Genomic DNA, 25,697 nt, shown 5'->3' with positions numbered 1-25,697 from the left:
ACCAGGTCGATGGATACAACTCTGTTCTCCTTTTTACCAGCAAGGGGCGGTAGTACTACTGATCTTGTTCCGCTGATTGCTAAGACAGGTACTGCTTTTCTGTAAGAAGGCCCAAATACCTTCTTCACCGCGATCTTTTTTCTGACTAAATCCCCAATCTTTGGAATCCAGACAGGTCTTGCTGGGAGAGGTGGTTTCTCTTCAGTGGCTGTTGGCTTTAACTTTATGTTACTAAGACTTCTTCTTGTTTCATTTAAGTCCTGTAAAACAGCCAAACGATCTTTGATATCAAAGGCTTTTTCTTTCACCACTGAAGTCTGACAATCTAAGTTCTGGACTTTCATTCTAGTGCTGAACAATAGTTCGTAAGGAGTTATACCTTGTACAGAATTTCTTGGCAGATTGTTAAGACTAAGTTGGACACTTATTAGATGTTTGACCCACCCATCACCCGAACCTAATACCCTCGCTGTTATAGATTGCTTTATGTCACGTTTTTTTCTTTCCACTACCGCATTTCCCTTAGGATGGAAGGGACTAGAGTACCGCAATGCAATGCCCATGCTGGCCATGGCCTCTTTGTAAGCTCGAGAGCTAAACGCAGGACCCTGGTCAGAATGTAGCATGCCGATTGCGTATATGCCGATAAAGACTCGCAAATCTTTTATAACAGTTCTGGCGTCAGCCGAGTGCTGGTGTCTACATCTTAAGGGAATCTAGTCTTAATAATTATGGCACCGCTGATATCTTTCTGGACGTTTGCGTATAGATAGCCTTATGCTTTCTAATAGTGGTATCTGGGCTGGTTTCTGGTCCGGTTCACAACTGCGATCTCTATTGCAGTTGTGACAAGCCATTGCAAAGTTAAAAACATGCAGGCTCATCCCCGGCCACCAGTATTCTGATTCTAATTCAATTAGGGATTTTAAGATCTCTTGGCGTCTCAGACCCTGTCCCATGTGTGCTTCTTAAATCAAGTAAGCCCTCCGGTTCGTGCTTGGAATTACTCTATCCCCCACTTCAGGGATTTGAGCATAAGGAACGGAGTTTGCATCAATTATGTATGTATTATTGAGTGGATAGCCTAGAGGTAATGCTGCATAGTCGCCTTTTAATCAGGCTTTTACTGCCATCCTGGTTTCTCCATCTATGTCTTTTTCAGAACGTTTTTTGTGGCTACGGAAGCCGGTTGAACTGCTGCAGCGGAGGCTCTATCAGCCAATGAATTCCCTGCAACGTGAACGCCATCACATTGATAACTCAGTGTATGTATCACGTGAGTCTTTTGTAGTTCTTTCTGTAAAAGAACTACTTGTTCCCAAAGCTTTTTATGTTTTATTGTGGCACCTGTGTCATCTTTGTAACCGTTCTTGATCCATGTCTGCATGTCATTATTGTAAGACCTGACGCAGAAATGCGAATCACACTATATTAGTGTTGGGAATTCGCGATCGGCATTTTCAAGCGCCATCTTTAAAGATTTTATTTCAGCTCGCTGAGCTGTACAGTTTCTGAGTGATTCAGTTTTGGTGATCATAGGTCTAAATTTACCTAAGCGCCAGCGACCTTTAACGCGTGATAGTAAAGTTGTTTGTCCACAACGTAGTGTTGTGCAAATCTGTCCATGTAGATTACACAGGAATACTGTTCTAGAGGCAGAATTTCGATTGGCAGAGGATATTCCTGTTCATATTCTAGATGTTCTAGTTTTTTCATTTTCGGATCAAAATAGTGTTTCACGTCTTCTGCAGCAAGAGAATTTTCCCATTGTATCCATTTTGGATCTAATGCCACAGCATTTAGATTGTGTGGGCTTGTTAATGCCTCAAGGGCTGATTCTGCTGTGAAAAAAGATATGTTTCTCCCTTGGACTAGGGCTCTTTCTTTTGCTACAGCAGTTTGAACCGCAGTTAGAATTATTTCAGTAGAACTGAATTTCATTTCCGCTTGTGTGTACAAATGTGATTTGTAAGCTATTGGTACCGTTTCTCCCTCATTAGAGGTCAGGTACGTGAATCCGCATCTTCCTGGGATGACTCGGATTACAAGGTTGCGTATGTTTTCGCATGTTTGCAGTTTTGTTTTTGTTAACATGTCTGTTTGTAATGATCTTAAGATTTCTGTGTGTTTTTGAGTCCAATTATTTTGTTTGAAATCAGGTTTTATTAATTCGTAGTGAGGTTTAAACCTCTCTGCGTAATTTAGAATGTATGTTCTTCCGAAATTCAGAAAACCTAGTATTGATTGTAAGTTCTTCCGCGTTTTTGGAGCTTGGAGTACAGCACACTTCTCTAAGAAGTTGTCTGCTAGGCTTTTGCCTTTACTTGATAATTCTTATCCTAAAAACAGGACAGTTAGATGGGCAATTCGAGACTTCTTAAAGTTGAATTTGTACCCTTCAGCTGCGAACCCAAGTATAATGGTGTTCACTCTTTTCAAGTGAGTCTCCAGGTCGTCGTCTGTAAGATAGATGTCATCGACATATGACAATGCTTCATCATCATATATTTGTAGTAACTCTGTTACCCTGGCTGAGAATAATCCTGGGCTATTCTTGAATCCCTGTGGGAGTCGACAGAATTGTTTTTGCGACCCCATTGTTGAGAAAGCGGTCAAATACCTGCTTTCTGGTGCAATGTTTTGACAGAAGAATCCATTAGAGATGTCTAATGTTGTTTTATATTTTTTGAGCACAATGTTATTCATTAGTGCTGCACTGTGTGAGTTTTGTACTGCAAATGTTTTGCAACATGAGTTAAGGTGTCTGTAGTCCAAAACTAGACGATATGAATCGTCTGGCTTGGAGACAGGAAACAAAGGATTGTTCATTTGCGAGGTGCATGTTTCAATCACCCCCTGATATTCAAGTTGATCTAAGATCTCCCTGACTTGTTTTTTAGCTTCTTGCTTAACAGGATACTGCCTTTGTGCAGTAGGTTGATTTTTTAACTGGATTTTATGGTGAGGAGAATCCTCACCCCCATCCTACATGATTTTTATATAATGCAGGAGCTTGTGCCACTGCCCATTTTCTTGCCAATGTGTATTTTTTATGAATTGGAATGTTATTTGAGAAGGCAGGCATAATTATTTCTTCGCCATGAGGGCACTCCCTGACAAACTCTGGTGGCCAGTCTTTCTCAGCTAACAGGATGTCATAGCCTTTCGAAAGGTTATCCCAAAAGAGACCCCTTAATTTCCTAGTTTTGTCCCCCTCTATACGTAATGTTATTTCGTATAACTTATGGGGTTTGCTAACTCTGGTGTCTGCAGTTTCCACTTGAATGTATTCATCGTGTTCACTGTCTCCAGAAGATTCATCAAGATCTTGCGAGCTATGGTCACTTCTGCTGCGCTGTCTAGCATTGTCTGGGTCCACTCTCTGTTTTTCAGTTGTGTCCTCAGAATCCTCGGCATGTTTTATTTTAACACTAGCTACCTTCTTCTTTTGAAATTGTAATTTTTTACTTTGATGAGCAGGTTCCTTGTCTTTGGACTTGACGTGCTCTTCTTTCTGTTCTGACCGTCCTCTTCTTTCCGATTTCTGTGAGGAAGTCTGAAAAGATCGAGAGGGACGTGTATCAGTGTCTTGATATCTGTCCGTTTTTTTTCAAATTATCCCTATTCCTAAGGTTGTATCTTTTCTCAGAGGGCTCCCTCTGGGGAGACTTGCCTCCCTGTTCTATAGATCTATCTCTTCGTTGAGGAGACTTTCCTCTGGACTGGAATCGTTTTTCTCTGGGAGTGGATTGTTTATTACCCTCCCAACTCTTTTTTGGAGTGTTGAGATTATTTTTAATAAATCTTTTTTCAGGATTGACAGTTAGTTGGGGTTTTACTGGTTTCCCACCCAAACTATCTCTACCTAATTCTTCATAGGATTTTTCTATGATTTTGGAAAGTTCAAATGGTTGTTCTGCTATAGCTGTTTCTTTCAGTTTCTGGCGGATCGCCACAGATGCTGCTTCTCCTTTCATGTTGGCTAGTAGTATAGCCGAGACTTGCTTAAAGTCTTTCAGTAATTTCATACCTAGATTTAAAGCAGGCTCTGGACCGTATTCATTTTGAATTTGGCTTAGTACGTCTGGTAAAACCGCCATAGACGGAACACCATGTGTTTTTGTGTAAATTGAAGCAAAGATTGTGCCCCAAGTGTCACAGTCCTCCACATGTGGTGCAATCCCCATTGGAAGGCAGATAGTCAGAATTCTGTGTTTCTCATAAGGTGTAGTATCAGGAAATACTGCCTCTATTTGAGTAATTTTCTGAGCTAACCAGAATGGAATCTGTTCCCGTTTTGCGGGAATTTTGCCAATCGCTGATTGTATATTTTGTGGAGTTATCTTATTTATGTTCCCCTGCTGAGGGGTGGTCTGTGGAATTTTTATTGCTGGTTGGACTGTTGAAGTCCGCATTACATATTGGACCAATTGTCTATGTATTTTAATTAGCAGTTTTAGCTGAGCTAAAAGCTCTCGGTCTGACATCTTTTCAATGTCAGGATGTGGTGTGTAGCTGGCTAGAACCGGCCACGTGGCTCCTGGTCTACCTAGTGGACCGAGCCTGGTGATGTGATGTTGATGTTTTAGGGCGCCATTAAACCAGAGCAGGTGCTCTTGGTAAGTTAGTGGGATTTCAACGTCCTCGAAAGGCGCGTGTTCATCTGGAGGTTCCTCTATTTTGTAATAGTGGAAGACTTGTGTTACAGCGTGTGCTGCTGGAAAGTGTATCCATGAATAGAAAACCTCTGTCTGCCGATATTCATGGGCCTCTACCACGAATATGACTGTAACAACTCTCGATGATAGTCCATTTTCTATGAGTTTAATAGTTATGGTTCTTCTTACATTGACCGGAATGTTTATAGCATTCGGGTCTTCATCTTGAAGACTTGTGTCCTCAGTTAATAGTTGAGTTGCTAAAGCAGCTTCTCTTTCTTCATCACTTTCTGGCATTTTTTGTGACAGAAAGTTTTTTTTTTTCTTTTATGCAGAACAAGTTTCAAGGGAAACTAAGATTAGGTGCACAATATTTTGGAACACTGTATCCTTTAACGTTGACTAAACCAAAAACGAATACATAGGATTCTCATCCTACTATGTTTCGGCGGATATTAACCTTTTACCCGCTCCAGACGTCTATTGGAGTTTTTTATGGGAAAAAGGGGTCTGTGTGAAAAGCACGACTGAGTTACTCTAGCGTCTTGCGTCTTGCGTTAGATTATCGCCTTACTAAACGTTGGGCACCATGTAGTGTAGTTCCTATTTTCCCAATAGGCTCTGCGCATTGGAATAATATAGACAGCAGTTTAGACGTAGGACTGAGGTTATCTAGGTCTCTACTGACTATATTAAACTTAATTAATTTTGCCAGCTAGCGCAGAGGTCACTAGAAACTACACTACTTGGCGCCCCATGTTGGGTGCCATGTAGAGTAGTTCCTATTTTCCCAATAGGCTCTGCGCATTGGAATAATATAGACGGCAGTTTAGACGTAGGACTGAGGTTATCTAGGTCTCTACTGACTATATTAAACTTAATTAATTTGGCCAGCTAGCTCAGAGGTCACTAGAAACTTTATTGAGTGAACAAGGAGGTGTTAACTTCCCTGAATAGACAAGAAGGGATTCGTTTCTGACAACCGTATAAACATGACAACTTTGCTCCCTCAGAATAAGAGTGTATCTCCAGAGTCGTGTGAAAACAATAGACAACTATTTCACTCAGTCAATCGTGCATGCTTTAGTTTCACCAGACTGCAGAGAAATAGAGAGACGGGCGTTTTCAATAAAAGTTGTTATTTATTAAGCAGTCTTCTTTCTCATGCAAGAGAAATGAATTGCCACAGTTGCAATACTTATCATGAAGTAAATTGCGTACAGTAAAAGGAGTATTATGAAATAATACTGTAAAAGCATTGATATGGTTTCTTAGCCATATGATACTTTAAAATGGTTAAAATATATACATACATAAAAACATTGACTATTGTACTCAACTGGTGCTTCTGATATACGCCTACCCGGTGTACTTGACCTAAGCCTAATACGTGGAAAGGAGTAAGTGAGTAGCAGTTTAAGTTAAGTTGGTTGTTTTGCCAAGAATCTGAATCAAGAATTCTCTTAACGTTTTAGTCAGCTCCGTACCTTGGTTTTTAGAATGAAGGAGGTCTTGTATCTCTCTCTCAGGACTCGATCTCCCAGTTACCCGCAAGGGTGACTGGAAACACCGGAGCTGGGTTTCTCGGCAGGAGAAAAGACAGCATCTCTCTCAGTGCGTCAAAGGGAGGGTCGGCTTCCTTCGGCTCTCTCATCAGCTGGGCTTCGGGCAAGTAGATAGCCGCTCTGCTCCAAACCACCACCGTGTATTTGCTTAAGGCAACGTTGGTATATTTATACCTGGAAGGTGGCGTGTTTGATGTAAGGTTTGACATAAGACGTCACTAAGAACTAACAGTATGTTCTCGACTCCAGGAGTTCTTGCGCAAATCAAGACAAAAGCAGGGGGAATTGCCGGTCTGCCGGAGGCTTGGATTTGTTTAAAGAACACGTTGTACTTTCTAGATGGGAGTAGCCTTGCCGTATTAGTACTGCATTGGCTATGACTAAATATGGACATGATTCTTATGCCTTTATAAGGATATGTTTTGTTATCCCCACATAAGGGCATGAATCAGGAATATTTAATTAGGGTCCTAGATCGATTCACAACACCATAACCAGTCTTGAACACTTGCGCAGACAATTTATTAACGCTGTCCTGCAGAGGGGCAAGCGCCTGGGCAATGGCCGAAGAAAGGAGCCTGTCAACCTCTGCAGGAGTGCGTGCCTGGGGGGGCTGCACCTCAGCAGAGTGAGCTTATACATAGTCATGGTCAGAAGGTGACTGCATATTTAATGAGGGCCGGGCACCCATAAACAGATACACCCTACTAAATTATAAAAGGCTCCCCCCCAACACGAGTGCCTCTAGAAACAGGTGAGTAACCAAAATGTTAGACTTCAATGTACTACAGAAGTGGCTGTGAAGACTTTCACATATATTCAAACTTTTTTTTTTTAATACAACCAGGCCACGCTTATTATTAAAGGGCAAAACCCGTAAAACAGACCGCCATGCGGTGTCAGTGCTGGGGGGAGGCAGGGCAACACAACAGACGAAGCACCAGAAGCCTCGGAGTGTTTCACCACACGTGCACGAAGAACGCTGTGGTGAAGCTGAAGCACCGGCCGCGCGTCTATGGAAAGACAGCACCGCACGGCGCACTGGCTAAACAGAGACGCTCAAGCTAAGCCTACTGCGTCGGCTACACAGCGGGAGAAACCCGCTAGCAATACAATATAAATAAAAGCTGCCACACAAGGAAACTGCCCCCGCAAGTCCCAAATACGCAGTTAAGAATATGCAAAGGGACTTTACTGAGGGCAGCAATGAAGAAAGAGGACGGACTTCGTCGAGGGAGCTGCTTTATGTATTCGGCTGGACTATGATTGGTGGACTGGCTCCCATGGTTACTGTTGTGCCTCATGGGATATGTAGTTGGCAGCCTGTGTTTTTTCTGTTTCTTCTAACTTGCTGTTAATAAAATGAAGAAAGAACATGCATAATTCTCGCCTCCGCTTCCTGACATAGAATTCAGGATTTCAACAAAATCCTTCAGAGATTAATAAGGATTTTCCATAACTTGCATCTACACTAGGAGTTTCTACTGGACTGAATCAGACACAATGACAGCGCCTGAGACGGGTGAAGGATTGCATGCTTGGTGCAGTCCTAGAGGTCACCCAGAGTGGCCCTTTTTGTAGAAGAAGTAAATGGGAATCCAGCATCACTTTTTTTTTTTTAATTTCTTTTTTATTAAGTAATGAAACAAACACGGTCAGTAAGTTACGTTCAGCTTAAGTCCGTTACATCACCAGGAATACATCAGAAATGTATACATTACTCACATTTATAGCAACAAGAAAAACAGTTTAGTCCATGTCTTCCGAGCCGGTCTGTGGGACATGAGGAGGCCCACATATGTTTCCCCTAAAGTCATTCCAGCTTGACCATACCTCTCCCCATTTGCGGGGGCATCCTCTCGCTGTATATACAGTCTTTTCTTGCAGCATGCACCAATCCATGTCGCTTTGCCAGTCTGTCAGTTTTGGTGGATTGGGGGCTCCCCACAGTCTAGCAATGTTTCTCTTCGCCACCATCTGCCCAAGTGTCACCCAGATTGGAGGCAGGTCCGTGGGCTCCCAAATGCCCTTCTGCAGAGCCCTTCTCCTCCCCTCCCCATCCCCTTCTGCAGAGCCCTTATCCTCCCCTCCCCATCGCTTGTAGCCTAGTACATGAGATATACACTCTGTGAAGAATTTTCAGTTGGATTAATCGCAATCAGGCCGAAATCGCCACCTCCCTAGGGGAAGCAAGAGCATACATCCATTCTTCCTCATCTATCTCTAGCCCGTCAGCAACCCATTTCTCTTTTAGGGGAAGGAGCGTGTCGGGGGGGGGGTTGTTGATTAGCTTTTTGTATGTGAGAGAGATGGCGTGGTCTGTAATGTGTCCATCCAGTAATCTGTCTTCGAGTGGGGAGGTCTGAGGCAGTGTAGTCTCTGGTGGAATGTTCGCCTGCAGAGAATGTCGCACTTGCATGTACCTGAAGTGTTCGGTCTGAGCTAGGTCGTATGTGTCCTGGAAGTGGGTAAACGTGTGAATTCCTTTAGGGCCCCCGATGTCTCTGATTTGTGAGATTCCTATCAGGTCCCAGTTACGGAACCCCTTGGTGTGCCCCAAGTTGCCAAGTTTTTCGGAGGCCCATAGTGGAGCTGACATAGTATAGACATCTGACCACCCTAGTTTCCGCTGAGCAATGTGCCATATCTGTACTGAGTGTTTAGTTGGTCCCGTGAGTTGGTGTTTACCTGGCTTGGAGTAGAGTGCGACCTCATAATTCCCCCCAGGAAGTAGCCATCTGTCCATCCCGTACCCGGGGTCGTGCCCGTCACTGTATGTACCTTGGTTGATCGCTGAGAGGTGGGCAACCCAGTAATATTTGCGGATGTCAGGGAGGGCGATTCCACCGTTGTACCACCCCAGTGTGAGTTTGCGCAATGCGATTATAGGCGCCCCTGCTCATAGGAGGTCACGCTGCGCCGTTTCAACTGCTGCAAAATACGAGTTGGGTACTAGGTCTGGGTAGTTCTGTAAAGCGTAGAGAAATCTTGGCAGCGCCATCATTTTAAAAAGGGCCGCTCAGCAATGACAATGGAAGTTGCCGCCAGGATTTAACGTCGCGTTGGAGCCGTCTTAGAGGTGGCAGTAGATTTCTTTCGTACAGTAGAGTCTTGTCTGTGGAGACAAAGACTCCTAGATATTTGAAGCCGTCCTCCACCATTGTTATGGGACAAGTGGCAGGGAGCCTCGGGGGGTCCCCGTGGAGTACGTAAAAATGGGATTTGCTCCAGTTTATCCGAAATCTGGAGTTTCGTCCGAAAATCGTGAAGATATCAAGCGCCGCCATGACAGATCTACGCGGTCTGGAGAGGTACAGAAGGATATTGTCGGTGTATAGGGAGATCTTGTCCTCCCTTCCCTCCGTCCATGCTATCCCTTTGAGGTAGACGTCCTGCCTTATCCAGGCCGCGAGCGGTTCAAGGGAAAGCGCGAATAGGAGGGGAGAGAGAGGGCAGCCCTGTCTAGTCCCTCTCTCAAGGGTGAAGACCTCGGACGCCTTACCATTTACCACCACCTGGGCTAGCGGTTCAGTGTAAAGGAGACGGATCCAGGATATAAAATTCGGCCCAAAGCCCAATTTACGAAGTACCGCGATCATGTAGGGCCACTCTAGGGTGTCAAATGCCATAGTGGCGTCAAGAGAGACCACCACTGCATCTTCTTGCAACCTATGTCGTTGCCCAAGTACCCCATTAAGACGTCGAATGTTGAGTACGGTGTTGCGGTGGGGCATGAACCCTGATTGATCTGGATGGACCAGGGTAGGCAGGACCGATTGAAGTCGATTTACCAGTGTTTTGGCCAAAATTTTGGGCTCCGCGTTGAGCAGCGAGATTGGTCTATATGAGGCACAGGACTCTCTAGGTTTCCCCTCTTTAGGTATTGCCACTATAGTTGTTAGGCGTTGGTCTCGTTTCAACAGTCCCGCCTCTTTACTTTTTTCGAACATGTGTTTTAGGTGATTACTGAGGGCATCCGGCTTTAGCTTGTAGAGCTCTATTGGGAGGCCGTTGGGTCCTAGGGCTTTTCCCGGGCGGAGGTCGGCTATAGCGCATTGAAGCTCAGTGACCTCGAGTGGGCTCTGAAGGGTTTCTCGGTCTTCCTCCGACAGACAAGGCAGTCGGATATCTGTAAGGAGGGCTACCGAGTCCTCCTCTGGGCGGTCGGACTCCCGGCTGTAAACCTGTTTATAGTGTCGTCCAAATTCGGCCACTATCTCCCGGGGTTCAGTTACATTAGTCCCTGAGGCTGTTTGTATTTCCGGCACTACTTTATTGGCCTGTTGTTTTTTATCGAGCCATGCTATAAGTTTCACAGCTTTGTCGCCCTGGTCATATAGCCTTCCCATCTTATGTATGGCTGCTGTTTTAGCTTCCTGTGTAACTAGTTCCCTATATTCCGTTGTTTTTAGCTGCAGTCGATGTTGCACGTCAGTCGCCCCAGTTTCACGCGCTTCCCTCTCTAACACCGCCAGATCTGCTTCCGCTGCGGCAACCAGCTTTTCTTTATCTTTTCGCTTACCTGCGATGGCCGACAACGCCTCCCCCCTGATCACGGTTTTAAAGGCCTCCCACAGGGTGACTGGGGAGTCCACCGACCCTACGTTATCGTCAAAGTATTGGGTAATTGACTTAGATAGCTTCCTACTAGTCTCCTCATTCTTCAAGTGCCAAGCGCTTATTGGTGCGACGCAGCACTCACGCCGAGTCCCGAACGTTATATGGGTAATAACCGGCGAGTGGTCAGATATGCCAAGGGTGAGGTGCGTGGCTTCTGGTACCGTTGTGTCGTGTTGTAGTAGAGTGAGGATGTAGTCAAGGCCGGAGAATGAGCGATATGGCCCATAAAAAAAGGTGAAGTGAGTATCCACTAGGTGCAGTAGCCGCCAGACATCTGTGAGCCCGAAGGCTTCCAAGAAGTCTGCCAGCCACTTCTGCCCCTGTGGTATGTCTCTGGGGGGGTGTCTGTCCAGGGTCCCCGACACTACAGCATTATAATCTCCTCCCATTACCAATTGACCATCAGGGAGGGAGAGAAGCAGTTTTCCCAGATCTGTGTATGCTTGAGTCTGGAGGCCAGGTGGGATGTACACAGAGAGCAGGTTCAGGTGGTAACCTTCCCATCTGCCGGACACCACTGCAAAGCGGCCCTGAGGGTCTGACTCAGCATGATCTATGTGAAGGGGCAGTGAGCGACGCAACAGGATCCCTACACCCCTGGAGCCTGAGGTAAAGCCGGAGTGAACTGTAAGGGTGTACCCCCACCTATTGAGGGACTGACATGTGTTCCCAATGAGGTGTGTTTCCTGCAGCAGGACTGCGTTCGGCTGGTACCTTTTAATGAATCTCAGGACTATGGTGCGCTTGAGTCTGTCTCCTAGCCCGTTGACGTTCCAGCTCAGAACTTTGAGGCTTTTTTCCCATCTCCTAGCCATAACCGTTGCTGTGTGACATGACTTGTTCCTGCATTCTGGCGCCCGGGTCGATTATGACGTTGCGAACTACACATGACCGTAAAACCTTCCCAACTCCCCCACCCTCCCAGCTACCTCCCCAACATTCATGTTCAATACAAACATTGATCATTACAGCATTGGTGGAGCCCAGCGTTACCAAACTGTTCCCGACCCCCCCAGCCCTTCCCACCCACATCCCCCCTCCCTGCTGCCCTGCTCTGCGGGTTTAGAACTACCCACATCCCCAATTAGCAGAGTGCCTTTCGCCCCAGAGACACACCCCAAAGAGGAACCTCCAACAATGAACAATCCACCCTCCCCTCAGATGGACCTGTCACATGAAGCGGGCATTGGCCCGGCCCCACCCGCCACCCGCGCCCCCCCTAACCTCTAAGTGAGGTAGTTCATAAGTCCTGCAACTCGGAATTCCAGTGTCTATGTTTGGTTATGATGTCATATGGGCAACTAACCCCCTGGGTCAGAATCTAAGAGTCAAAGGCAACAGATCAATTCATTAAAGTGACACTTATCGGCTCTGAGTCTCGCGAAGGCCGTCTTCGGGCGTCCCTCTGCTGTGTCGTTCAGCTCGGACTTGTGGAGCGGGATCTCCAGGAGCGTTGACTTTGGCCATCTCGTTCAGATCCCCCGGCCGCTGAGCCCAGAGATGCGGTCTGAGTGTCTCTCCAGTTCTGGGCCTCCGCACCCTCGCACGTCACGGCCACCTCCTTGTCGATCCATTCCTGCACCTCCGACGGCGATGTGAAGAAAAAGGACTTTCCTCCCATGAGAACCTTGAGTTTGGCGGGGAAGAACATCATGTATTTGATACCTTTTTCTCGGAGTGCCCCTTTCACACCTGCAAAAGACCTCCTCTCGCGCTGGACCTGGAGGGTGAAGTCGGGAAAGAATCGAATTACGGCGTTCTCGTAGAGTAGATCCCCAGATTGTCTGGCCGCCTGAAGGACAGCGTCTCTGTCTCTGTAGTTGAGGATTTTAGCAATAATTGTCCTCGGTGGCGCTCCCGGTTTAGGTTTGGGGATGGGCGCCCGGTGCGCGCGCTCGACGGTAAAGATTTTAGACAAACGTTTTGGCTTGAGGTGCTTAAGGATTAAATCCTCAACGAACAGCTCCACACTGGGCCCCTCGAGGTCCTCCGGAACTCCAACCAGGCGTATGTTACTTCTTCTGGCCCTCCCTTCCTGGTCGTCCAGCCGTATTGTCATCTGACGGTGTTGCTGGACCAAATCATTGACTCTCTTTTCCAGATGCTTCGTAGACGCCCGCAGGTCCGCAATGTCGGTCTCATTAGCCTTTGTCTTTTCCGACGTTTTATTGAGGTAAGTCCGGAGAAGGTTCACCTCTATGGCCATCTTGTCGATTTTAGTTTCAAGGGTGGTGCCCAGTGCCTGAATAGCCGTCATACTACTGGCCAGCGATGGTTCCTTTGGACTCTGCTGGCCGCTCGCCGTTACCTCGGTCTGCGGCGTACCCCTCTGTACTGTGTATTTATCGAGATTGTTCGATTGTGCGGGCGGACCCTGCTTAGGCCTCATGTTGAAGCTGGCATCGAGAAGCAGACCCGTGGGCCGGGGCGGTGTTCTGTCGTCACAGTGGGTCGCCGGCACGCAATGCAATAGCTGGTAAAATGGAAGCACTCTGTGCTCGTCCCTCCAGTTTCCAGCCCCCCAACTGGGCCGACGGTCAGGAGAGGATCACCAGGGCGGATAGGATAGGTCCGTGGTATTAGGTAGCGCCTCAAAGTTCAGGCAGTGTGAGGTGATCGGCGTGGACACCAGGGGCCATACTACCCAGCCATACGGCACCTCAGTGGACCACAGGCAGAGGCGGAACCACCACTGCCGCGGCAGAGGCAACACGATCGTCGGGCCGGGGCTCCGCAGGGTCCCAGTCACTCCCCCAGGCCAGCTCGCCACTTACACAGTATCTCTGGCGCCGCACCAGGCCTCCGCCACCTCCTTGGGGCCCATGCGCCGCAGTCTCAGGTCCGCCGACACTTCACCGGGGGCCCCTCGGCCCAAAATGTCCTGCCCTTACAGGGCGCCATGTGGAGGATGTCGGGTGCTCCCCGGTGGGTGAAGTCGGCCACTGGTAGACTGGCCGCAAGCTGGGGCCGCAGTTCCCTGCACGCCGCCCCCTCACGTGGCAGGAGTGTCCAGCCAGGGGTCTTACCGGCTCTGGGCCGAAGGTCCGCGGCCCATGCGGCCTCCCCCCAGCGCGCTTCGTGAAGCAGAGGCTGGGTGCCCGCCGCAGAGCCAAGTTCGTCCCCACCAAGACTAGGCCTCAAGCCGGGGCCTCTCGTTGCGCGGCACGCCGGCCGCGATGCAGGCACGTTCCGGGGGGAGCCGTATCTCGGTGCCGGCGAGACATAGAGGAGCCGGAGGCAGACCGCTGTGCGCGGCGGGGTCAGGGGAACTTGGGGACACTGGTCATCCGCGCGAAGCAGCGGATTATGTACGGCTGGATCGAGGCTGAGGGCTCGGGCCGGCGGAGCTCCGAGATCAGGCGGCCATTACAGCCGGCGCCAAGCCACGCCTAGCATCACTTTTAATCATTAAATGTGCTACCCGTTCCACAGTCAGACTGACAGGAGCTCCCAACCCGCCCCTCTTGGGAAAGGACTCCAAGTTGTAGGCATTTCTAATAAACAACTGATGAGCTGTCAGCAAATGTTCCCGTACAAATTGGGTCAATGATGAATGGCCAGAAACTTGTTAGGGAATAACCATGTAAATTGACTTGAGCAATTTACTGTACACCGGATGGTGTTGGTATTCAAACACAACGTGAAGACTCTAAATTACATTCGGCAACTCGAGAGTTAATTTGTTTCCAGGCTTTACATAAGAGTATTTAAATCCAGATTTAAATTGCACAGTAAATCAAGAGGCTTGGAATTTTACAGGAAAAAAATGTGAATTGATTGAAAGTGCAGAGCCAGCTTAAATAACGGTGAAACCGAATGCAGTGTGTCCACACACTCCTCAGTACAACCATATACGTGAAGCAAAGGAGGGCATATGCCTGTCATTGATAACATTTTTAAGCAAGGCATTCTAAAAGAAGAGATATGGAGCCCATGTAACTCTACTATCACGGGAATTAAATAAACAGGTAGAAAAAGGAGGATAGTAAAGGACCTGAAAAGAATTAATACTATTGTTGTCCCATGTTGCTGTATTGTATGGTAGAACATGCAAGATCAAATGCCAATCTCCTGCTTTAAGGTGAAGAGTCATAATTAATTATTCATTTTGTAGGTGTGTTTTATTAAATTACATTTTTTTGTGCTATGTTTTCATGAACATTCATTAGTTGTTGTCATTTTTACCTCATCATGAACATGTCAATAATGTGTTCTCTCTGTCTAAAAACTTATAAAATGTACTGTTTTGGGATATTTGTTGCAATTGTTTTATTTTACCCTTTTCCAAAATGCAGACTACATGTCACTCCTCTTACTGATTTTGTACGTAAGAACTTTTCCTTGATTTTGAACTAAGCAGATTCTATGTCAGTTTGCTATTTGATATTATAGAAAAAGGTTTTCTTATTTCTTAGCACACATTTGTTGTGGTGGTCTGTCTGTTGACTTTACATCTAGAGTTATATCTGAGTCTGGCTTTTAATATAATTTAGAGGTTAACTGTATGTGATCCTTCTGCAAATATTATGATGATTATTTCTCTGACTAAGTAACCATTACTTTAAATCTTTAATATGACCTTACTGCTTGCTGTAACTCCAAAGCTAAATGCAAGTGCCTTTACCAAGGGAACGGTCCTTTAATGGGCAGTTTTGCCTGCTACGGCTGACTATAAGGTCATTACACTGTTTGCCCCATGAGGGCAGAATGTGTTAATTAATAAAATAAAGGTGTCCCAGAGACCGAGGGGGTCGAAACACCTCCGGTACTCCGAAACCTTTATCTCACAGTTGTTGCTGTGAATGTGAAACAGTTAACAGCCGCATGCAGGACCACAGGGGTGAAATGTTGAACAGTCACAGCAATAGCTGTGAAAGGAGGCTGAAGTCAGACCCTGGTTCTGCCTGGGCTCGGCTAAACTGTTTTCATCATTCAGTTGAGCCGGGGAGATGCAGGAGATGAGCAGAACCCCCCTCTTCCTTCTTAGATACCAGTGACACTACGAGCTATGAGAGGAGGAAGGGGGGAGGCTCCTGTGTGCCCCGCTGCAGGCTCTATCTTCTGCCTTCTCCTGCCCAAACCATATATTTCAGAGAGGCAGAGGCTGTGTATTAGGACATTGTAATGTTGAGAGCAGCGGTCCTATATCAGGTTGAATAGGCTGCTGCTGCTCCATTGTCTTCAATGGAGGTCTCAACATTTCAATGTTCCAAGTTTTGTCTCGTGAAGGATTTATTTATGCTGACCCCCGCATCATCCCTTCAGATAAGTTATCGATAAAAAGCACCAACACGTTGATGCTTTGTTGCTTCCATTGCTCAGCATTCAAACTCTGCATCAGCTTGAGCTTGAATTACTGTTGCCCAGAGAGCGTGGTTTGTTTAAATCTAAGAGTCTGGTTCACTGATTTATGAACGGTGGGCAGAATTATGTACAAGGACATTAACATACCTTTGCAAATCAGATTGTTTTAATTTGCAAGTTTCATGGTCTGTAAATGGAAAGATGGGGGTTATGAAGACGTGTACTGGGTTGTTAGGGTTTGTTCTCTGAGACTGTGGGTGCACTCTATATTCACAGAGACCTTTTCCAGCGAGGGATCATGGCTCTTGAACCAAAAAAAAAATATGTATTCATAACCAGAGTTGCTTGACAATGGCATCCAGAGAACAAGAGATTCTTTTGTTTTGTGAGTTCAGGACGGTTATTTGTACAATGGGATGAAGTGTGATTGTCGTCTGACGCAAAACCATTTCTTTCCTTCCTTTCAAGGTATTCTGGGATGAGCAGGCAGTGCAGCGTGGGTGCCACCCCCGGAAGAACAAAATATAATATAACTGTCAGGTAAGGATACCTATAACTCTACATTTCCTTTTCCCCTGTTTCTTCTTTCTCTATTCCCTTTTTTGTCTCTTCAGCTTCCACATTTGACTCCCTCTGTGCACTATTCTTGTTGTTATCAAACTTCTGATAATCACCTGATGGAGCCACATTCCTCCTGGTACGTGTTGGGCGTGTAGTGCAGGTCCAGTTCATTTTAGGTCAGTTTTACCCACCAGTTTCTTAACAATTGGCACATCTGTCTCCTCTTCCAGACCACATGATACCATCCTCCCTCTGTCTGTTCTTTCTGCGTATTTTCTCTCTGGATCTGACTTCCATCTCTTGGCGTCCTCCCATCCTGCCCTTTTTTGTCCTGTCTACTACAAGCAAAAGACACAGTACATGTGTGTGGACACACATGCACACAGGGCTTGCTTTAGGGTGGTGCGACCGGTGGAACTGCACCTGGTGCTGACCTTGGGGGCACTGTATTTAGAAGTAACTTACGGGTTCACAAGCATCTGCTGAAGAGTAGGGGTGGGAGGAATTTGAGTAGTCGCGCTACACAAAGCTTGGCGAAATGGTAAAAAATCTCTGCGAGCACGCAAAAGTTCTGCAAACACACGGAATTGCTTGTTCCCCCCGTTCGCGTTGCTTTTTTCCTGTTCGTGAATGCTGTTTGCGTGCTCGGGGAGAAATATCTCGCAAACAAGTATTTTGAAAGCGCGAGCAAGCAAAGAATTACTCAAAACCGTCGAATCGCAGAATTTTTGGCAATTCCGTGTTCTCCGCAGAATGCAAAATTACCCAGATTCCGCAAATTCCACAAGCGGAATTTACCACCCAGGCCTACTGCGGAGTTTCCTACGCCTGATCCTTGTGGTGAAAGTGGAAGATAGCCTTTTTTCTCTTTCCTCTGTTTTGTGTTTTTCTTTTTTTTACCCTTTTTGGTTTCCTTTGCTGTTGTGCTGTTCAATAAAATGTCCCTTCTTAGATCACTGGAAAAAGGATTAGATTAACAGTCTAGGTGGGCAGGGGAGTAAATAACATCTAGTAATTTATTACAAGAATGACAAATATCTCACTATGTTCCCAGCTGTTGCCACAGAAATTGCAATTTGATAGTGTGGCTGCTTCTGAGAATCTGTGTTTCTTTCTTAAATATTTACTTCTTTTGCTCTCACATCCTTGATTTCCAGTGATCCCAAGCTACCGATCAACACTGTTTCACCACTATCAGAAATGCAACTGAAACTGATTTCCTATCTTGTTTTTGTTAATGCTTTCTTTGTGCAAAGTATAAAGTCACAAATATTTTGTCTTTGTGTTCATTTACAATTTTTTACTCCATTTCTACAGGTGACAGAAGCATGAACAGATAAAAGAAGGTTTAAATTTAGTGAAACACAACGAAAAGGATTATTTCAAGGAAAGTTAAAACATTCTCGAGCTCTAGAGAAGAAACACATTCTATGTGCCAGGAATGGTGAGGATGTTGGAGCGGAAGAAACTGGTGAATGTGAAAGTTGTCAAATCCCTAAAGGAAAATGATCATAAATGTTTACCAAGTGTCAGTGACTGAGAGTAAGGAGAACATTGGCCACAACTGATACCCACACAGAGCACTTGAGAAAACTCAGTGTTGTAAATTCTGTTTCATGGTTCATGAGAAATGCATTGAAGACTAAAACCCTCCCCAACAGATTAGCATCCGTAAACGTGTTGTGATGTGACAGAACTGTCAAAAAGACTAATATCCCCGATTTACAAGTGCAAGCTTTTGACTCCGTCTCCTGTGATTCAGAGGAGATTAAAGATTGTTTAAAAGAAACAAATTGTAAATGCTCTTTCTTAGATGTTGTTTCTGCAAAGATGCCGGATTATCATTTCCAATATAGGAAGATTTTCCCCCACCAACTCTGTCTCTTGGGTTGATCCGAGTAGTTTCAAAGGATCCTGTAACTTCCAAAGTGGATTATGTACCTGTCTTAACCACTGAACAGAAAAAGCATATACTGGCACAGAAAGTATAAAAGAGGCCAGTGTTACACTATTGATAATTCATAAACCACCCTGGCATGCCCTAATTACCTGCCATTACTTGTATGAACAAACATACTTAACAGGCAAACACTAAAGCCCAAAGACCTTATCGGTGCCTTTAAAACTCCTAAATCAAATGTGATAAACTAGAATAACTAAATGAGACTAATTAAACTAGATAGAATTCACCCGGGCATAACTTGGAGAAAATGAATCCATGAGAGGCCTCTTAGTCAATACAAGGGGCTCCTCAGTGAAAGTTTATAAGACAAGTTAGATCGGTGACTTTAAAGGTAGGAAAATGATCTCCAGGAAAAAACTATAATTAGTTAAATACATATGTTAAGAAGAGCATCTGAAATGTATTTTAGAAGTTAATGCTGAGTTGTAACAAACAAGTACATGATCAGAAATCAGAGTCAGTCTTAAGATGGCATGTATCCAGGAACAAACCCAACTTGGAGAAACAAACTACTCGAGTAAGAGCAATGACTGTGAGAACAGCTTTAGCCATCAATCCCACCTCACTAAACATGAGAAAACTAGCGATGGACGAAAACCCTATCAGTGTCCAGAATGCCAGAAAGGCTTCACTTGCAAATACAACCTTACTGTACATGAAAGAACCCACACTGGGCATAAACCTTATCAGTGCTCTGAATGCTGTAAAAGCTTCAGTCATAAAGACACCCTTACTAAACATGAAATGACCCACACTGGGCATAAACCGTATCAGTGCTCTGAATGCTGTAAAAGCTTCAGTACCAAATCCAATCTCACTTTACATGAAAGAACTCACACTGGACAAAAACCGTATGAGTGCTCTGAATGCTGTAAAAGCTTCAGTACCAAATCCAATCTTTCTTTACATGAAAGAACTCACACTGGGCAAAAACCATATCAGTGCTCCACGTGCCAAAAAAGCTTCAGTTTTCGTGGCAGTCTGATTCGACATCAGGTAACTCACTCTGAACAAAAACCTTATCAGTGCTCTGAATGCTTGAAAAGCTTCAGTCATAAATCCAGCCTTACTGTGCATGAAAGAACCCACACTGGGCATAAACCGTATCAGTGCTCTGAATGCTGTAAAAGCTTCAGTACCAAATCCAATCTCACTTTACATGAAAGAACTCACACTGGACAAAAACCGTATCAGTGCTCTGAATGCTGTAAAAGCTTCAGTACCAAATCCAATCTTTCTTTACATGAAAGAACTCACACTGGGCAAAAACCATATCAGTGCTCCACGTGCCAAAAAAGCTTCAGTTTTCGTGGCAGTCTGATTCGACATCAGGTAACTCACTCTGAACAAAAACCTTATCAGTGCTCTGAATGCTGGAAAAGCTTCAGTCATAAATCCAGCCTTACTGTGCATGAAAGAACCCACACTGGGTATAAACCGTATCAGTGCTCTGAATGCCCAAACAGTTTCTATTACAAAATAAGTTTAACTCAACATCAGAGAATCCATACTGGGCTCAAACCGTATCAGTGCTCTGAATGCTGTAAAAACTTCAGAAGCAAATCCAACCTTAGGGTACATGAGAGAACCCACACTGGGCTCAAACCGTATCGGTGTTCTGAATCCCAGAAAAGGTTCAGTCATAAAATAACTTTCACTCACCATGAGGGAACTCACACTGGGAAAATACCTGATTAGCTCTCTGAATGCTGAAAAAGTCGAAAATCTGGTCTCACTCAACCTGCGAGAACTTTCCTGGAAGAAACCTCGTCATTGTTATAAATGCCGGGGAAGGGTCTGCTGGAGATTCAGTTTCATTCAACAAGAGAGAAGGCACAATGAGAAAGAAAATGACCCGTGCTCTCAATGTGACAAAAACTTCAGTTGTAAATGTAACCTTTCTACATAAGCGAGCCAATGTGGGAGAGTAAAAGGTGCTCACTGTCAACCCTGAGGAGGAGCTTTCAGCATCGCAAAACCTTTACATGAAGCAGCCACAAAGACATTGATCCATTGATTGTCCAACAAACTGTCTACTGAGAAAAGCACACAGCGAGGGATGGAAATGCTTGAGTTAATCTCATTCTTTTACAACTATTTGTGGCCTCATTCCATTCAGCATGTTTTATTCCCTGAGTGTTTATAAGCAATGACCGACCCACAAAGGCCATTTGATCCTGAACTTTGAGGCCACGCTGCTAGGATCTGGAATGCAAGTAACTTCAAACTGTTTCCAGCCTTAATGAGACTCACCAGGGGGCTGCAGCAGGAGTCCCTTTGTCATAGGTCTCTATGGGACCAACATCTGTTCATGTCTGCGCCACTTACGGCTGATCATTGAGAAAAACTAAAGGTGATGGAATGACTGGCAGTTGATCTCAGCAACATCCCGCCACATCATTCTCCAGTCTCTGTACCACTACAGACAAGGCCAGCCATATGCAAACCATTCTTGGCCTAGATAGTCCTAATGACTTCTGTTGCAATGGGACACAGCCTCTTATTACAAAGATCCACTTTAGTGGCCTCTTTCCATGTCCTTTTTGCTACAAATGGACCTGCTTCCCATCTGCTGAGGACAGTTTCACAAGCTTTACAATCTCATCAGATACACCCAAGAGAGTCTTACAGGCCTATTCATAAACTACTATAGGACGACTAAAATACAAGAAAATGCGATTCACAAACTACGTGCTGTCGTTCTGCCTCTCCTATCTTTTTCTTTGTGGAGTTGCCTGCCCCGACTGCAGAGTTTCCGCACATGTTTATATACTTTTTGTAGTAAATGCAAGAGGGAGAGAGAGGAGTGGGTGTAAAATGGGAAATATTTATGAATAAAGGGGAGGGGCTAAGGGAGGAGCAAGGAGGGGTGTAGGGACGGACAAGCACTCACCCACAAAGGAGTAAACCCATTGCTATTTACAAACCACACCTCTACAGTCACAACAGCCATGATGTACCTAAAACAGTTGTAAATGTACCCGAGCTCAGAGTCCAATATCACACATGCTCATCCACTGGAACTGCAACACACTCCCATTAATAATAATGGAGGTACGGACATAAATTAAAACGTCATTAAATGAAATATTTTAAACTAATTAAAAATCTAAACAAATGTCATTCAAGGCAAAAAATATCTAAAAAGAAAAAAATATTTTCCAATGTTTTAATAACATTTGTTGAATTGCAACACTAATATAACTTCATTTTTAGTGAAGTATAATTACATATGTTATAATTAATGCCCAAAATCAAATTTCTGGTTATTTCAGGCAATCCGGTGACACCACGTTGCAGAGATTTTCTTATTTTCAATCCAAATAACAGACTAACATGTCCACCACTCAATATAATTTCAATTTTCACTATACTAATTCAACACTAATCCTTTGATGGGTTCCTTAGTAGTGTGCTATTCTCCGAAAAAGCGCTTTGATGCCTCGTGAGGGGTAATAAGCACTAGCTGGCAGATGCATCAACGTAGCCTTTTGCTATTCCTAAATAGCGATTTTTAAGGAATCGCTATTTAGGAATAGCAAAAGCCTATGCATGTAGGAAGCGCTATTAAAATAGCGATTCCTAAACATTCCTTAATTGCTACTCGCAAATTGCTAGTCGTAATTAAGGAATGCGGTCCCATTCATTCCTATGGGCCTCCAGGCCCATAGGAATGAATGGGAGATTGCGAGTCGCAATTAAGGAATGCGGTCCCATTCATTCCTATGGGCCTCCAGGCCCATAGGAATGAATGGGAGATTGCGAGTCGCAATTAAGGAATGCGGTCCCATTTATTCCTATGGGGCCTCCAGGCCCATAGGAATGAATGGGAGATTGCGAGTCGCAATTAAGGAATGCGGTCCCATTCATTCCTATGGGCCTCCAGGCCTCCAGGCCCATAGGAATGAAGGGGAGATCGCATGAGCGATTTGCGAGTACCAGGGGGTGCAAGGGTGTCAAAATGACACTCTGTTGCACCCCTGAAATTGATCTCTGCACATATGTTGCACACACATAGGCATGTGTGTGCGCAACATGAAACTTTAAAAATGCACAAAAGTGCTTTTTTCAAAGTTTTAGCAAATTACCATGAAGTTCAACTTCATGGTAATTTGCTACTCCTATTAGCGAATTCGCTATTTTTTTGACTTTCATGCATTGCATTTAAGGAGTTTCAATTTGGGATTCCTTAAATGCAATCGCAATTTAAGTAATCTCAATTTAGAGATTCCTTAAATTGCTATTTTTGCATTTAGGATGATGCATCCCAAATGCAAAAATACTGGTCGCAAAGGGGCAGATTCTCAGAATCTGCCCATTTGCGACCGGTATTTACTTTGATGCAAATGCCTGTAGATACATGCAATTACAATACAATACATTTAAAAATTATTAATACATATTATAAATGTTAATTTTGGTGGGACACCTTTAATTAAACCTTAATACAAATATATCTTCTATATATTCAACTTGGGTGGAATTTTCCCTGTGTAAAAAATATAAACAATATTTAAATTGTTTATTACACTTGGAAAAAATATTTTTATGTTAAATACAAATGTAAATGTTATAAACTTTAAATATTGAACAAATTAAAAACTCACAGTTTACTTAGAGATCTAATTGATTTTAAATGTAAAAAAAAGGTTTTCTCACAGATCTGTTTCAAAAATCCCAACTAGCTAAAATCATCTGATTTTCTTACTACGTACTCCGAATTACTGAGTGGCTTATTCACCTCTATTCGGAGGGGTACATCCTTAAAAAATCATGTATAGAATTAATTGAAAGTATTTTTTAATAGTTGTAATATTTTTAAACTTAAAAGCATAACATATTATCATGAACGAATTAATTTTAAATATATGAAATTTTATAATATTCTTTTGAAGGTGTGTGTATTTTTAAAAGGCAAAATACATAATTTAATTTTATCTTTATTTTCGAATGGGTTTGATTTTTAAGTCTCTCTCTCCATTATTTTCTATGGGAGGGCTTTGCATTACCAGTGGTTGGCTATGTATGGTGCTGCATTTTCTATTGCTCCACTTTTGCCTAAGTAAGTTACATTTGTAAATTTTACTCCACCTCTGTTTAAGCCTGTGCAGATGTGCAAGTCCACACTTTTGAGTAACTTTATCGTAATGGTGAATAGCTAAAACTAGAAAAGTTACTCTACGAGCATCCTTGTATGTATAGATTACTCACAGGTGTAAGGTACTTTTGTGAGTAAGCTCGAGGTGTCCAACTCAACCTGAGTGTTTCCTTTTTTGTGGTAACGCTAAAGTAGACGCGGGCACTTGGGCTGTTATTAGAGCAAATGGGATGGTCCGGTGTGTTTGTTTGACTGGGGAGCGGCAATAAATACCTTGAAGTAATTTTCCTGGACTTGCTACATCACTCGCCTCCAGAGGGCCTCCTGTAGCAGCTATTTATCATTACCGTAGTAGGATCAGGTAATTTCTCCTTGTTCTTAACCATGTTATCGTGATTTGCTTTTGTATTTTCCCTTCTCTTCCTTTTACCTAATTTTGTTGGTTTCACCACAACATAAGCACAGAAATGTACTTTACTTTTACCTGGTTCTGAGGTCTTATCCTTTGTATACATTTTTATACGATGAACACCTTCGCTGTACGGCTACAGGTGAGCACAGAGAGCCCAAATCCTGATATTCCTGCACCTTGATCTGCCTTTATTGGTATCCTTTCCACTTTGATAAGTGAGATATGTGTTCGAATCGCTGAACAACCTTTAAACCTGCTGTGATACACCTTGGTGGTTACAAGTTTCATGTTTGAACCTCCAGCGTGAGCTCCAGTACGCTGCTTGTCTCACACCGCGCTCCATGCTTTGGCTCTTATCATCAACCTTGGACCATCTCTATAACTTGGAAGCTCCGAAGACTTCGCAGCTGTTGTAACTGCCTGAAGTTTCATAAATTTTGATGTCTGTGAATTCAGGTTCAACTTGATGACCCAACTCTACTCTGTGGGAATGTTGCACTTCATGACACTTCTGCGCATCTCGTCAGCTTCTGGAACTGATTGAGCCCAAAACATTGCATCAAATTCCAGTGTTGATCATCACCAGAAATTGGACGTACCAGTGCCTCTCGAGCATGGCTAGCGAGGTCCCCTACTTTTTTGTATGTGACTTCCTGATGGATTCAGTGGATCTGCTTTTTTCTTCATTTTCCTTTTTTGTGATTTTGAACACACAACTAAATGAGTCCTTTATTTCCATTGTGACAGTTGTTTTTGCTAATTAATAACCCTTAAACTACTGACCTGGTTTTAATTTTCACTCATGAGTAATTATTAAATACTCCTGTTTCTCTAAACTTTGAATTTTGAATTTCTTTGTCTCTTTTTTCTACATTGTATTGACATTTGTGACATCAACTGTTTTGATTTACCTTCGAGCGTGGCCTTTTTGCTCAAGCCATGTTACCAAAAGCGAGCTGGTGTCATTTTAGTGGAAGACACATTTACCTTTGCCGACCATAGTAGGGAACAGCAAAGCAGGCTGATTCCAGGAAGCAGATCACCTACCTGACAACGGTTACTGTCTTAGGTGGCATCTGCACCCACTGTAGATGCAAAAAGTAAAGATTATGAGGAAAGCTGTTGGTAGATGTGCCCCCAGTATTTGAGAATGCCACCCTCTCTCGAACAGTTGAAAGAGCTAAAGATGCACCCGTCAGACATTCATGTCTCAACAACTAAGACCGCCCACTCATGTCATACAACGGTCGCACTGTTACCTGAGTCACTTTACACTGTGATGTGTACAAGCATTTTACGTAAACAAGTTGTGTTGTGCGTTGTGAACAGGCATCACCCCCTTTGTATGTAAATGAGCTTCTGTCGCCAGACACCCAAGGCTCCCATCTCTTCTAGTGCGGATGATAACGTGAGCACTGTAAGGTAATCACAAACAAGGGCTATATTGAGAAATAATCAACTTCCAGGTCACAGAGCTGTGATTATGTAGTTCTTTGTTAGTTTTCAATTCATGTTA

At 44.2% G+C, this 25,697-nt stretch overlaps 1 protein-coding gene across 1 annotated transcript in view; it reads left to right on the top strand.

Moving 5' to 3' along the window:
• Positions 1 to 25,021, top strand: part of LOC147737389 (uncharacterized) — a 53,655-nt gene extending 28,634 nt beyond the window's left edge. The window contains exons 2-3 of the mRNA XM_086928509.1: positions 16,616 to 16,687; positions 18,026 to 25,021. Of these exons, the coding sequence (XP_086784635.1) occupies positions 19,140 to 20,369 (1,230 nt within the window). The 5' untranslated portion in view covers positions 16,616 to 16,687; positions 18,026 to 19,139 and the 3' untranslated portion in view covers positions 20,370 to 25,021. The remainder of the gene's footprint in view (positions 1 to 16,615; positions 16,688 to 18,025) is intronic.
• Positions 25,022 to 25,697: the final 676 nt, after the last annotated feature.

This window comes from Lissotriton vulgaris, chromosome 1_1 (assembly GCF_964263255.1).
Source record: "Lissotriton vulgaris chromosome 1_1, aLisVul1.2, whole genome shotgun sequence".
NCBI lineage: Eukaryota > Metazoa > Chordata > Amphibia > Caudata > Salamandridae > Lissotriton > Lissotriton vulgaris.
Note: the sequence above shows the minus strand (reverse complement) of the source record. Positions and strands in the feature narration are given on the sequence as shown.